Source organism: Anomalospiza imberbis, chromosome 3 (assembly GCF_031753505.1).
Source record: "Anomalospiza imberbis isolate Cuckoo-Finch-1a 21T00152 chromosome 3, ASM3175350v1, whole genome shotgun sequence".
NCBI classification, from domain to species: Eukaryota; Metazoa; Chordata; class Aves; order Passeriformes; family Viduidae; genus Anomalospiza; species Anomalospiza imberbis.
This window is the reverse complement of record NC_089683.1, coordinates 72,545,560-72,562,101: the sequence shown is the minus strand read 5'-3', so window position 1 is coordinate 72,562,101 and position 16,542 is coordinate 72,545,560. Positions and strand designations below refer to the sequence as shown.

Sequence of the window (16,542 nt, the reverse complement as noted above, 5' to 3'; positions counted from 1 at the left end):
TTTGTTTTTCTGTTTGGTTCATTTTTTCTTTAAAAGATGACTACCCATAGACTGACAGGTACTTAAATCTGCTCCATGGCACAGAGTAAGTAATAATCCCAGCTCAGATATAGCCTTTCCCCAGTAACATCTCTCTCTCTGGGTTCTTTTCCAGCTCGTTTTAGTGGAAACACTTAAGCAAATCAGCATATAATAACAAGACTAACAATTAAAAGAAAACATGGCCATTGCAATATAATTTATCTCCTGACGACTCTCTTATTTAAATTATTCTCAAAGGACAGCCTTTGTCTTTAGAGATGTGCACCCCTCCCTCCCCCAGGTTATTAGGTATCTAAAAAAATTCCAAATTCAGCATATCTGAATCACAGAAACTTCTAAAATTCGGTAGTTGAGTTCGATCTCTTGGAAAAGAATACCTGACCTAAAAAGTTAGAATACATTTCTTGTGGAAAAAAAAAGTATACATTATGAAGAAAACTAAAAAGTAATTTTAAACTACTCAGTACAACACCACTGGCATTGTGCTTTTCACTGCCTTCTTGGCAATAAGTGAAACACCAGATTCTTCCTACTTTGAAATGCAATTAACAACAAATTACTTGCATTACTCCATCTACAAATACTTTGCATAAAGAAACCTAAACCCACACTTTTATACAAGGGATTTCAGAAATTACTGAGTTTGTATACAAATTTTCTTCACTAGACCATTTCTGATTAAAGAGCTTTATGGGAGAAAACAGGAACCTTCCTTTTCTCTCTCCTCTTCTGGTGTCTTTTTCAGCTTTTTCTACTTATGGATCTGTGAATGTACATTCATCCTAACTGTAGAATTAGTTATGCAAATTAACCACACATGGTTGGCTGATTTTATGTTTCAAGATTGGCTTGCCTAGTTTTTAAAACTAAATCTGGTTTTGTATTTTCAAGTTATGAAGTCCTAATGAGCAACTTTTTTTTAAGCAAGACTCATGGAAGTCATTAAATCGTTTTTATAATGAAGGTCTCCTCTAACCAGTAGTAAATAATATCTTTCCTTACTGTGAAGTGTACTGTTTCCTGAAACTGCACAAGCAGCCTGAAGTATAATTCCATCCTATGTTGACCAGGGTGTGAATAAATTGATTCCTTCAGGTTTAGAGTTGACAATCATCACATACAAACAGAATGACAGAGTGACTGAGATCCAAAGTCACTCTGGCGCTGGAGATCTCCGAGACAAAATTCCCTCAAAGCAGTGCCTGCTACAGCAGGCTCTGCACTGGGCTTTGAATATCCCTAAGCCTGGAGACTTCACACCCCCTCTGGGCAACCTGCTTCACTGTTTGATCATCCTCACTGTGAAAGAGACTTACAAATGTAGAAACCAAGAAATGCCACCAGATAAACAGGAACAAAGAAAGACTGAAATGCAGCACCAGTTTGGATATATAATACACACTAATGGAAGTCCTGGAAACAGAAAAACTTGAATAAGTTTGAATAACTTAACCCACTGTTCAAGGATCAGTGTTTACGGTTACTGTCCCTTCTAAAGCTGGAGAACTCCTGCTTCAGAAAAAGCAGCTCAAAAGCAATAAATACAGAAAGGCTATTCCAAGCCAGCATGGCTCAGTTTGGCACTTACTGATCATGCCTAGTGTCAGGAATGCTTCGGTCCATTCGCAGTTTGTCGCTTTCCACCTGATTGAACTTATTCCGCGCATACGGATCCTGGCCTGATCGCACCACAGTAGCGCCAACATAGGCATCCTGATCAAAGTCTTGCCACCGAACTTTTCCTACAGTAGAGAAAAAGGAAAATATCCAGTTTAATATTCATGATTTAAGGAACAACACTCAGTAATCCAAATACAATTGATGAAAATTAAGTAATTAAACTTCAACAGTACTGTTAACAGTGTAACATCAAAACTCACTTTTGCATATTAAATTTGTCTAGACTAACCTACAAATTAGTATCAAATTTTTAAAACAATGCAAAGAATCTGCAGAAATATGAATACCAAGCTTCACTGCGACAAGGATTCAGAAGTTTGCTCATATTAACTGAAAATAAAGAAAATACTGATTTAAGGGTGTATAGCTCTGTCTGTGACACCTTTGATCTTTGATTCCAGACTCTAATACTACTTTGCAGGAGCACTCCTCCTGTCTGTTACATCAGGCCATAAGAGACCACTAATCAACATATGAAATGAAAAAAGTCATGACCTGCTCTACTTCACACTTAATCTTACTTCTAGTTTCAACCCTTCCACCTTCTGATAGCTCTTTTTTTCAACCTGTGACACTTCCCACTCCCTTTAATACTCAAACAGGTTACTTAAGGCCACTGGGAAAGTATAAAGTTTGGTCCAGAATACATAAACATTCCAAAAAAGGGAAATAAGAACTGCTGGAAGGTGCAAAATTGGCTGATCTAACCCTAGAAACAAAATTTGTAGATAGTTCTGTTTAGCAGAAAAAATACCTGAGAAGATCTGCCAGAAACCAAGTTAAATAAGCCAGGCTCTTCAACTTTTGGGGATTTTTTTCTCAATACATAAAGTAAAGACTTTGCCAAAAAGGTATTCAGTCTTGTTCCCCTTCTCCAAACAGAAGCTGTTAAGGTAGGCCAAAGGATACAGAAAAAAGGCATCAATAGCAAAGAGCTTATACTGTACCTGGAGAGCCTATGACTGAAAAAGAAAAATCATACTTCAGATGTTCCTGGGGAAGGAAGTTGCCAGCTGCTTAAAAGAAAGCTTGCCTTGATTAGTTCTTTCTGCAAGAACTCATAGTATTTAAAATGTTTGGCCAAGACATATTTGTAAGCAAAACACGAGGATTCATAGAAGTGAAGCAAAACCTGTGATGCTATCTCATCAGCAGTTGTCCTTGCCACAGATTAAATTTTTTCAATTGTGTAAAATATTCAAATTCAATTTTTGTTTTTCAGTATGCTTTAGTAGGTCAATTGTAGCGATATATGAAATCTCATTGATGCGAAACAGTTAAGGAGCAAAAGAAGTTTATGGAAGCATTCACATGAAATGAAGATTCCTTAACACTTAATTTTCCTAACTCATCCTCAAGGCATGAGGATTCCACTCAAACAAAATAAAAATCACGTTGCTCTGTTATTTTCCAGCATGTGACAAATACTGAGCAAGTATGAGGAAAAAATAAAGTACACCAGCAGCACAGTTAGGAAAATCTGCCAGATCAAAAGCTAGAAAAAAAAACAGAAAAGTATGAACCTTGGCTGAATCTTCAGTCAAAATAACAGTCCCAAGGTGACTTTTCTGTTGCCTGCCAACATCATCCACCAAGAGAAATGAACTTCTTTTCTACCAGAGGCTTTTACAGTATCTCAAACCTATTGAAGGACAATACAAGCATACTAGCATAGACCCACGCTCCCTATTGCTTTATCTCAAAGGAGCAGTGAAGCAGGTAAGAATTAAGGATGCTGAAGCTTTGTGAACAGAGAAGTACGTGTTGCTAAAATAATCCTAGCATTTTCAAACTACAAATAATTATGAGAATCATAACAACTGCAGTGATTTATGGCTTTCACTGATAAATGTTTTATGGCTATGGATCTTTCATAACACATCTTACTGCAATACCTGGAGGTAGTGTCTCCACACTTTGCACCTTGTCCTCCACATCATTGCCACGCACTTCTTTCCTTTTGGGGTCAATATCATTTGGGTCCTCCTGAAAAAAAGTACATAATCTTTAAAATAATCTTAATTTAGCTTTGTGTTTTCAAAGTACACTAGGTTTTTCAGATTTTAAACTTAGAGTGGTCCAAGAAAACAAGGATTTTAAGAAAAATAATGATTATTCTATCCATTACTTGAAAAACACAACAAAAATTGAGTCAGACTTTTGCAATTAATTTATGTTAAAATTCTTCTTTGAAAAAAAAAAAAAAAAGGAAATCTATCAGGAAAGATGGAATTATTTTTTTTATCAGTTATGTTCCAAGGAGCTACTTGGACAAAAAGGTTAAGCAAGACGTGAAGTAAGCCCTGCTCTAACAAGGAACAGCCTAAACAGAAAGTTATTTGATAAGAGAAATCAGGTAATCTAGCAATTACATCCAGAATGGCAGCCTTACTATTGGAAAAATACTTCCAAAATATTTTCATGTGTTAATTTAATTGGTATTTATTCTGGGCTTCACAAGACAACTCTGCTGGATTTGTGATTGCAGACATATTGATGATTTAGATGGGTGGGGGGCAAATAGTTTTACCAACGCCCTCCTCCAATTTCCAGCATTTATTCTGAACCTGAAATCTCATTTTCATTTCAACAGGGAAAGAAATAAAACCCAACCACCACACTTTTGCATTCTTATTACCACAGAAATACAAAATAAGAAGCTGGAATTACTCCATTATGCATTTGGAAGAAGTGGAGAAGAAGCTAACTTTAAAACAAAAAGAAACTAGCAACTGCATGGACTGTATGCCAATTTGCACACTACACTTAGCCAACTGATTTAAGTGCCATCAGCTTCTGTTGTTCTTGCACACTTGCCAAAAGAAATTCCATTTCCTTTTCTAAATCTGCACCGAAGGAGTCCCATCTATATTGGGACTATCCTGAGAACATCCCAGTTATATTGGCACTATCCTGAGGAAGACAAGACCTTTACTACAAAACGCAAGAAGATACAACACTATGCGTACACTAATCACCGAGTGCACTGAAGCCAAGCAGTGCAGAACAGTTCTCATCTCTTACAGGAATTTTACAGAGTAGCCAGAGCAGGGTGATGGTGTATGAAGTGCATCCTGGAAAATGTCTCTGCTGTCCCAGCTCCTAAGCCACATTTGGGGAATTCTTTGATGGAACAGTAAGTAGTTGGAACAGGCCTAAGTTATGCTGGGGAACATTTCAACCACAAATGATACCATTTCAGCTTGTCCCCAGGCATCTCAGAACTTTCCAATGTAAATTCAGCTTAAGTCTCTAAGTGCTAAGTTGGCACTAATATTTAGAAATATGTTGAAAAAAGGCAACAGATTTCTAAAATACTGATTAAAAACTAAATACAGATGCTTTTTTTTTTTCCCTGAGAAATACAGCTAAATCAGTTAAAAACTGAGTATCACTAATGCATCCTTTTCATAGCATCATGGATCAAGGAACCCAGAGAGAAGGAATTTTAACAGGTTCTTATATCATCATGTTGGTACATGCTTTGGGCTACTGGGCCTTGTGGATACCAATTGATACCTCTGCTTAGAGAAAGCTTTAGGACAAAAACAAAAAAACAAAACAAAAAAAAAAAAAAAAACCAAACCAAAGAAAACCCATACCAACACAAAAACAGACTCCTAAAACCACATAACAAATTTCAAGAAAATGTTTATGACTCACACTGACGAGGGAAATTATATGTCACTGTGCACTGAGTCCCACCACCACAGTGAAATAGATACTTTCTGTGTTTTGAGAAGGTTGTATTTCACTCATTATTTGGCTTTGTGCACCATTTTAAAGACACTACAGAAACACTGAATTCCAACTATCAACTGTAGCTGCTTCAACAAAGTTCTTTACTATTCCAGATGACTATAATGAGTCTAAAAACATTTAAGTTGAAAAATAAATGCAAAACATCTGCTCAACAGTAGTAATGATAACAATAAAAGTAATAATGCAAGAGTTTCTCCTGTAATTAAACAAAAACTATTGAGTGCTTCCTCACAGTCCCATTCCCTTTAAGTCTTTGCAGTAAAACTCTGCCTTCCCATTAAACCTTTCAGGTAAGGTGCATGTGCCATTGAGAATAATTATTTATCAAGTTGTTCTCCTTTGGATTTTGTTGCTGCTGGTTTTTATAAAATAAGCATTAACTACCAAAGGCAAAGTTAGATTCAGAAATCTTATTGTTAAATGCCATTTTAAATTCTTATATATTTGACCCTTTCAGGAAACTACTTGGTACAGGCTACAGACATTTTGAGGTGAGCCAACCTACCAGGATGGAAGTTGCCACTTCATATTGCTTGATTCTCATCCTGCCTCCTATGACTCCTTATAAAACAGTATTATGATGGGAGAGTATGAGGCATTAAGGGATATTTACCTTCAACTTTGGGCCCTAGATTAGGACTTTGTGGCTCTAAAATCAGCAACTTAGTTAAAACTGATACTCTGGTGTAAGCACTAACTTTCATCCAATTAAGACTTCAGAAAGTACATGTGGGAAACCCCTACCTTCTAGGTGCAAACAAGATGTTATATCCTTTAGCGAGAACTTGAAAGCACAAAAACTGATAAAAGCAGTTATTGAAACCATAGGCATAAACACAACCAGTTTCTTTATACCATTGATTGCAAAGTGCTTCAGCATGGTAATTTGGTGCTATATATTAATCAATCATATGGTCAAATGGCATTACCATGTTGCCATCACCATAGATAGAGTTGCTTTTTCAGCTTGCCTTAAGTGAAACAAAATCCCAACTTCTAATGTGATCTTTAAAAGACACTTGCTTTTGAGGAGTAATCTTGGTAGAAGACAACAATGCTGGCACTGACAAAACTCATTCATACAGAAAGCTAAACTGAAGGGAAGATTGAAAGAAACTTAAACTGCTTAAGAGGAGGCACAGCTCTTTAATCATGAGATCACAAGAGGAGATTTAATGAATAAAAATTAAAAAGGCTACTGTATTTTTCTACATTAAAATACTACTAATACTTTAAAATAATATTTTCCTGACATTTTTAAAAAGAGCTAGCAATTTCAGGCTACAACTTGGTATGTAAATGCACATGGACAACCACTTTGAAGTTATTGAAAAATAAAAAGGTAGCTGCCAACTAGCAGAGACATTAACCACACATTAGATGCACAGAGAACACCACTAGAATAAAACCTTTGTGGCCATTGTTCATGCAGTTATTTTCTTAGGTCAGGACACATAACAACAAAATAAATGCACACCAGCTAAAATGCAAGTGTTGCACAGATTTGGCATATTTTAATTTTACACATCACGTCACTGCTTCCCACTAATTTCTGATTCAGTAGTAGAAGATGCGCAAAAAAACGAAACTGCAACGGTTCAAGTCCATTCAGTGGGAAATATTACAATGATACTAGGGTAATAGTATAAATATACATTAAATGTAATTTTTAAATTCAATTCTCTAAATACCTTTGCTATTCCTAAAGCTTTGAAACTAAGGGATGTACATTTACTTAGCATTTTATTAAAACATTCCTTGCAGCAATAACCTTGCATAATTAATTACGGTAAATTGACTAATCTGAAGGTGGGGTGGATGTTTTTGAGGCTGATTAATCACTGAGTTGCTGCAACATTTCTTTCAGGACACTGCAAGCTCTGCATGCCTCAGAAAGCCCACATCTACTGACAAACCTTGCTATTACAGCTCACTTTTCCTGCTCAACTCACTCCATTACGACTAGCTGGAAGACTGAATTTGAGATATGTTGAAGATGCAACATCAAGCTTTTTTGAGTCTAGTTTCTGAGAACTAGACTCAAAAAAATGTTTCAGGGAATGATTAGTTACACATTTGCAGCTGCTCTGCTGCAGGGGAAGGGTGAGGTAGTTCAAATTCAAAGCAGGATTCAAACATTTTTCACAGCATTTCTACATATATACAACAGGACATGATCATATTCCAATGAGAAATTTAAGAGTACTCAACTTGAGTTTAGAAAGTTGTAATTATACACAGATGTATATTAGTGGATAATTTCATTACCATTATTTAAATCTTTCAGACCAATTCCTTTTAGCTTTGGTATATTTGTATGCATTTAATATTATATTCCTTACAAGCATTGCAAAGCAATTTTTCATCAGTTGTTACTTCATTCGACATCAAAACCAATTTTAAACTGTTCCAAGTCCCTAGGTATTGCTTCTATATAAAAAAATTAAAACCACACTTAAAACTACTAGTGTTTTTCTTATTTTTGTCTCACAATACTTTTTTCCTTTTAATTATAGTTTCAAGTACCACGGATTTGACATTTAATTGCTACAAACTAAATCTCATTATAGCAGAGATTTCAAACCCACAGTGGCTTCCTATCAAGAGAACAACTTAACAACATGAAACTTCCTTAGATTCATTAAGATATCACATAGACCTTACAAGCAGCAACTCAACACAGATCTCTGAAAAGCTCTTGAGTTTGGAAATATGTCAAGTAGGAGCTGACTGTGCTCTCAATACCATCCATTCCTCTCACAGGCAACCTAGATGCTGAACAGCATGCAACATTTGGGCAGAAGAAATGGCTGGGAGTCATGTGCTACCTGGTCAGGTAGACACTCCGAGAAAATAATTGAGAAATGTATCTTTGTTGAACATAATACATGTTAAGGCTTAATATCTGTTTCAGAACTTGTTTTTAGGTGAGGGCTACTGCAGACAGATTTTCTTCCAGTGGTGATTTTCTAAGTGGAAAGTGAATACTGGCAGCACCTTCAAAGAGCAGCATTTGATCCAGCTGGCCTAATAGAAGGCTGTGCTGCATCCAGCAGTACAGATCAGTCACACCAATTGATGCGTTTGGAAGGGGTGTTCTCACTGCAAGACAACTCCTCTCAGGACTTCATACACTTCTGTTCTGACCACGTAATTGGGACCAGCCACGCAGAAGCACTTCCATGTTGTGCGGAGCAGCACCTGGCATTGCAGCAGTGTAATGCCTGCTGAAGTTTACATCCCTAAACCAAGCATAAAGGCTCCTCCTAAGAAAAGGGCTCAAAGACAAGGACAATCTGACAGCTGACGAAGACACTAGGCCCAAGTTTCTTTGCTGCTGCTCAGTATCTCCTCCTGTATTCAGTATGTGCCCTTTCCCCCACTCCAATTCAGTTCACCATCTTTTAATTACCCATTACATAAGCACATAAGCTCTGAAGCACCAGTTCCTTCCAACGCAGGAGGACCTTCAGCAGAGTCCAGTATCCAGCCTGATTTTTGACCCAGCACTCACTCACTGCCTCCCAAGGAGTCTCCAGAAACACAGCTCCAGTCTCTCTTGCTGCAGTAAATGAATCCAGCTTTCCTGTGTGCCAGGCAAGCACTCTAGCAATTTATTGTAATTACATTATGGGGTACCCACTTCTTCCCTTCTCAGCAAAAGAGTTTTGTACAAAACAGAGATAAAGTATCCTCTGAAAATTCCTGGAATGCTGCTTCTTACAGAAAAGACAAGCAGAAAATATCCCATAAAGAAATGTTAACTTCTTCTGACTGCCAACCTGCTTAGTATACTAAAGCAGACATTTCCAAGGACATCAAGAAGTGAAGCATAAACACTGAAAAACTATACACTTCGCAATATTTGATTACCACTGTTAGTGTCCAAAATTATTACAGCAAAGATGATTTCATTTTCATTCTTACTCCTTTACTCAGTGTAAGTAAATTGCTGTCAAGGACACATTCTTTTCATCTATTTGAGTACTCAGAACAAAAATAGAAGCTTCCAGCAGGAGGAATACACACAGCCCTCATAAGAAGAACATTTTACATTCTCAAAAAAAAAAAAAAACCCAAAACAGGGAAAAGCATCAAGATTATACCTTGATGGCTCCATATACAGGAAATGTGTTTAGATATACTCTCAGTTAATACACTCAAAACATTTTGAAAATGGCAATTACTATAAGCTGTACTTTCTAGACAAAATTAAATGCCTTTGTGTCCTACCATCTCTGTAAATGTTACCTTTATTTAGTGCAAAGTACATATTTTATAGCTTACAAGCACTATCTAAATTATTAAAACAACTATAAAACATGACATTTTCTAAACCTAGAATGGGATTAAACAAAAATAATGCTTTATCTGAGGTTTCTGGATACATATTCTCTGAGGGAAGTCTGATCCAACTTTGCATTTGAAGATTTATTTGCACAGCAATTGGGATCAACTGGAAATTCTGGTTCAACTTTATTTCTGGGCACAATAGACCTACTTAATTGACAAAAGCCAAGGAGCAACAGAAAACCCCAGGTAGGGCAAGTCAGGCAACTCAAGAAGTAAGTATAGATAAACTATTAAATATGAAGATTTGCATGCAAGTATATTTTAGATGATCTTCAAATTTTCATTAGTTCCCTAAAAATAATAGCATGACTACTCTCCCAGATATCCACATTGGTTTAACATACACTGGATTAACTGATTAGCCCACAAATGCTATACAGTTTTTGACTGTATTTCAACATTTTACAAAAAAATAAATTTTTCTCTAAGTACCTGTCAATAAATTAAAAAAAAAAAAATCCACAACACTCTTACAGCTTGATGAGAATTCAGGTACCAAGCTCCAGGTGACCTCTAATAAACCATGTTTCCTTTTGCCTAGAAGCTTCACCCACTCTAGTGATAAATGTCAAAACTAAGCGGGACAACCTTTTCACCTACCAGAAAAGCAGAGAATAAAACATTACTTGCCTTACGCAATTGCCAATCTAATGTATCGCCAGAAAGAGGAAACAAAAACCAGATACCCCAGAAACTACAGCATCCCTTTCATTTCCTTCAGCTCTACAGTGAAAAAACACTGTTAGAGCAAAAGTGATTGCCAGACTGACAGTCAGGACAATGCAATGACACACCCCTCCCACACAGATAAAGTGTGGGTAAGAACACATCTTCTTGCTAGAGGCTACTTCTATTGAAGTCTTTCATGCCAAAAGAAGCCCTGCCAACTAAAGATCTCCCAGAGGCCACCACAGAAGGAAGTGGAATCAGCACCTGCTGCACAGTGCCGAAGCAGCAGAAAGCAAAATGGATCTCTTCTGGCTTGATTGTCATCTCTCCACAGAAGCAGAAGTGAGGGGAAGGTCTCATACCCCACAAAGAGCACAAATGGACAAAACCACTGCAGAGCGGCCATGAAAAGGCCTGTTTTTTCTAGGATCACTCAATCCTCATGATTCATGAAGCTGCATAAATGTACAAGAACAGATGGCAAGAAGATAGGGAGGGAAGAAGAGTAGGAGAAACATATAAGGGTACTACTGGGACTGATAGAAGGGTATAATCTCGAGTGCACCAGTAGCTTTGAAAGCAAGAAATAAGCCCCTCTAAGAATGGCAGCAGGTCACAAACAGGATCCAGTATTTCCTGTTAAATTTATCATGTATCAAAAAAAAACTCACTTATCTGCACTACCTGCCACAAATCTCAAAATGAAACATGACAAAACATTTGCAGTCATTATTTCAATTAAGGGCAACATCAAAGGCTATTATCACTCAATTTTAGTTTCCAAAAGGAAATACTGATGTTGACAAAAGACATTTCCTTGAAAAGTTAATTCATGGGGTTTTTTTAAATAATGTTGAAAACAGCCTTCTATTCCAAAAGTATTTGTCAGTGCAGACACAGTTACATGATTTATACCGTAAGTATATATGAGCAGCAATAGTGTTTAAGTTGCTTTTTCAGTTGTGCTAGACTGGGAAAAAAATCCAAGAATGTATTAATCACAAATGATCATCATCAATTAAAAGGAGCTGATTGATTCGATCTGTTTGAGATATGCAAGCAAAAAAAAAAACGCCAAAACTTCAACAGCAAAAAAGAAAGGTTTAAAAAACAAAACTTTACTATTTGCAACTTGATAAAAACACCTTAGTGGTATATTCACCTCCAAGGAACATTTTGTCATCATGTTTGATGTGAGTTAAAGTGTTTTGAAGAACATACTTAGGCAGCAGCAATAATTGTAGCATGGCTATCCCATAACGTCTAATGTTTGCAAGTACTATTTCTTTCCTTTTTTTTTTTTTTGGTTGTTGTTGTTGTTCTTGGGTTTTTTTTGGATTTTTTGTTTTAATTGATGATGAGTTTCTGTAATGGGAAAAGAAAGAAAAAGTGGCAACAGCTTCCAAAAAGGACACGGCTTGACACACAAAGAGTATCTGCCCACTGTGTTTCTTTCAAAGTCCATAGCTCTTGTTTGAGAATTATTGTGCACATTCATTTTCTCCCCCAAGTGCTTTCCAAGATGTGAAACCTGAATGTCCAAAAAGCTTAATACAAGTACACAGGCCCCAATTCAGATCCAAGGGGTAGAGAAGCCATGTCATTCAAAAAATTTATGAGATTAGACTAAACTCCTGTTTAACAATCTCAGTTGATTCTACTTCGAGCAGATGAAAGATCCCATGGAACAACTAGTCCAGTAGGGGGAAGAAAGCAGGACATGATCCTAAACTGCTGCAATGCTTTGCACAGCGAGTGTGGAGCTGGTGCTGCTTACAAAGCAGCTGCTGTACAGGCCAGCTGCTGCTGACAGGGGCTGTTCACACCTCACCACATCTCCATCCCAAACTGCTGGACTGTCCCCACTGCTCCCTTTGCGCACACTGGTGTGGCACAGCAGGTCATCCAACTCATTTGGCTGACTTGACAGTGAGCTGGGGAGGGGTATGGATGTATCATTTCACTGGGTAGGATTTTTTAAACCACAAGACCAGCCACTAAATTATCTGAGGTACTGGATGCAAGGAAGCATTCCCAGCTAGGGCACCAGGGAAAAAAGTGCTGAAAGGGGTGTTCCCATTACAAGTAAAGGATTACAAGTTTAGTTACAACATTAAACTACCCATCACTCAAAACCACTACAAATTTTCCTTCCTTGAAAGAAGGCAATTACTCAACAAATGCTCAGGCATGATTTAATGCCACCTCTGGTTAATTCTACAATATCAGAAGTGTCTGAAGAATTAGTCTGTATTTCAAAGTCCTACCCCTAATCCTCTTTGAATTCAAACTCATCACTGCTTGCTCTTAGCTCTCTAAAGAATGACTCGCTAAAGAATGACTCGCTAAAGAAAAAAAAAGAAAAAGCTTTTGCACAGGAAGAAAAAGGAAAGCATAGAAAGCAAAATTTTATTTTAATATTTACTTATATGAGAAAGTGTCATATCTTCTGGAAGTCCAGGGAATTGAAGTTAATTAATTGAAATAAAAGTGAAGTACTGAATAAATAAGCAGAACTCAACATTAATGCATCCAAAACTGTAAGTACACTGAAGTATTCCAATAGCATAGGCATTTGTAAGTCTCCACCTATATACATCTGAATGAAACAATAAGAAAATTGCTCACCAGCAATACAAGAACCAGATGCAGCAAAAATGAAGAAAAAAAGAATCCCCATAACTTGTACATGTATCTTGAAGTACAAAGAACAGAAATGGAAAGCAATTGGAACCAAATCCTTTTAGCCTAATTTTATTTTATAAATATTTAAACCTGCAAAAGTAACTTAGATCAAAAGGATATCAGAAATGCAATTACATCTAAAGCAAAAACTGCTGTGGCAGTCATGTCTACAGTTTGTTAGCAAAGGGGAAAGGTGGTTATTATACCAAAACAACACAGAAATTGTTTAACCAAGAAAACAATCTTGCACTAAGGAAAAAGAAAGGAAAAGAAGAAAAAAAAAAAAAAACAAGACTCAGTTAACAAGTTCAATGTTTTGCTGGATGAGATCTGTAGAGCTACAATGCAATAAAGCAACACAACATCACACCATATTTTCTCTACCATAATGGAAGGTTACCACAGACATAAGGAAAGTGAAGATAGATTGAGACAAAGGAATTAAAGTTGCTGTGTCTTGGAACTTTTCCGTAGAATGCAAGAGCATTGTGTTGGTCTCTAAGAAAACAATAGGAAAAAAAAAGCAAGACTGATACAAAAATCTTGACTTTTTTTTAAATGGAAAAAGATTGATCTTCACATTCAGAAGTCAAGGCATTGAAAAACAAGGAAACTATTTCCTTCTACCACTTTCAAGGAGGTCATCTTTGAACACAAAGAGAATAAGTCCCAGGAGTCTGAAAAATTACTTAGTAGCTCCTCTAATTAAATAACCTTCAGAGAAAGCTTGTGCTTGACAGATGACTTCTGCCTTCAATAACTCTCTGCATATTTTCCCTGTATCCCAACACTAGGATTTATGATCAGGTCTCTGCAGCTCAGGTCTCTGCTCTGTGTAGAGAGCAGGTCTCTGCTCTCTACACAGTACACATAGTATTGTTTTTCAGCATCTGTGTTTAATTGCAGATTTTTACAGAAAAAAAATATTGTCCACAGCTGGTGTAAAGTTTTATTCCAGTTCAAAACTTCTGACAGAAAATGATATCTATTAATGCATTAAACATTAAAGGCTCCATACTACAAAATTCACACAGATGATTGCCAATAACATCTTTGATTTTTGCCAGACCCAGACAGCATCATTCATCTACAATAGTCTGGACTACTAAATCAAAACTCAATCCCATAATGAAACAAGTGCCTATCACAAACAAGACAAGCAGTGTGGAAGACAGACCCCTACACCAGAAGGAAGAAATACTAATCTCTCCTGAGATAACGGACATCTATACTTCAAATTTTTTCTGCCAAACTTTTAGTATTAATATTTCCACCTGAAGTAGGCAATGCAGATCTTTGTATCTTTCCTCAACACAGAATAAAACTGATTATTCATTTGAAAGACACCATTCTGTAATAAGGCACCAACTGGAAAAGAAAAAGAAAAAGATTGGAGGTTTTTTGTCTATTGAGGTTAACACTCAAATTAATGCTATTTCAGTAAGCTAATGTTAGAGCACTCTATAAGTAAAATTTTGACCATACACAGACCGAGAGCTTCAAGGCAGGAAATCAGGCACTTTGCCTTGCTGCTCCTCACACACAGCACTGCTTTTCCTCCAATCTGGGCTGCATTAGCTTGTCTGTACTCTCAGAAAATTAGTCCTTCAAGCTGGGATACTGTTAGTCCAGCCCTGAGCCAAGGCAGATTGTAAGGCACAGAGGGAAGCAGTAATTTCAGGCAAACTTTAAAGCAAGAGTATAAATTGAGCTCTTTAGATACAATTTAGGTCCTATGTGCAAAACATTCAATATTCCCACTGTGTATCAGATACAGCTATCAGACCTGGGAGCACATAAAGTTAACAATACATAAACTTATTCATGGAAAAAAACTGAGGGGAAAAAAGATTAGAAAAGTCTGGACAATTTACTGAGGCACTCAAGGAATTCTGCACACTTGGAAGCAGCCAAGTGACTTCACACTATGCAGGCACACTGGAATTAATCTAATTCTATAGAGAGATGGAAAACCTCCTCCTGGATGCTAAGGCCTAACAAGAAAAGGTTGGGGGCTCAAATCTGCTGAAGTTATGGCCCATTCATCTGCAGTCTCTCAGAGGAGAGGTCACCAACTGTGCACCCTTAGTGATGATCTCACACAACCTCCACAAAGAGCCCTTATCATAGAGACTGACGTAGAAGGGGGAGAGCCAGAAATAAAGCCTGATCCAAGCATGACGGCTAAGCCAAGTGCAGTGCAGAAAGCTTTTGTGCTGCTCTCAAATCTACCAAAATATGAAAAGGTCTTTAAATTTAACAACTCAAAAGACTCCAATACGAAAAATTACTCCAACCCAGACTCCGCTTTCAGGTTGCCTAACTCAAGCTATTAGAAACTTCCCAGGCAAAATTTAAACCATTCTGCAGAACTTTATGAGCTACCCTTCTCTAGAATACCTTCAAATACATGGAATATCAACCTTAAGGTCAAAACATGTCAAAAGATGAGATCAAAACCATCATCTAGTTTGGAAGTCATGAATGGTATATAACAGACAAGAGCAAAATGTAATTCCTATCATCTAGTATTTTCACAACACATACTACCCCACTATTTCTAACACTGAGCTCTCCGCCTCTTCTCACTATATATGACCATATACTGACATTTAAGTCTGCCCTAAGAAGGCGAGAAAAAAGGATTTGAGGAGAGACTCCTTGTACTCGTGTATGATGTGCATGCATGCATATATAGGTACACACAAAAACATACACACATGCATATACAGAGAGTTAATCACAGACTGACTTTGTACTAGAAAACTAGGGGGAGGCACAGGGTAAGAGACCAAGTACACTTTCAAAGGTACAATGAATTTAAACTTTCACTAGATGATAGAAAGAAAAAGAATATAATTAATTGGTCTCTGGCAAGAGAGAGAGGAGTTGAAATCAATCTCAGCACAAGAGCAAATAACAAAATTAAGATATGCATTACCACAAAGAAGAAAAGACAAACAACCAAAACAAAACCTTATGAGCAACAAGAATTCACAAAACTTAAGAAAAGAAATAGTAATAACGATCTTGAACCCAAGCCACAGCAGCATTCTCAATTTTAGCTGGTAGAATTTATCGTCATAGGGATTAGATAAGTCCTTAAAGATAAGAGAGGTCATAAAATATTTAGAGTATAAGAAACAAGTTGTTCATCAAACTTGGAGGAATTCAAACTACATGAATCAGAATGTCCTGTCTTTCCAATGACTGGCTTTGAACAGTGTGAATAAATAAAGTGGGTACAGTCAACTGGCTTGACTTTTTAGACCAGTCACGCTATCAAAAAAATTAGAGCCACCAGGTTTTAGAACCCCACACATTGCTCTAATGCCTTACCCCATTTTGCTT

General features: G+C 37.0%; 1 protein-coding gene across 2 annotated transcripts in view; it reads right to left on the bottom strand.

Moving 5' to 3' along the window:
- GALNT2 (polypeptide N-acetylgalactosaminyltransferase 2) overlaps positions 1–16,542 on the bottom strand; it is an 89,658-nt gene that overhangs the window by 36,956 nt on the left and 36,160 nt on the right. For both annotated transcript variants that reach the window (XM_068185091.1, XM_068185092.1), the window contains exons 2-3: positions 3,618–3,708; positions 1,631–1,784 (exon numbers count right to left, since the gene is read on the bottom strand). In XM_068185091.1, coding sequence (XP_068041192.1) covers positions 1,631–1,784; positions 3,618–3,708 — 245 coding nt within the window. The remainder of the gene's footprint in view (positions 1–1,630; positions 1,785–3,617; positions 3,709–16,542) is intronic.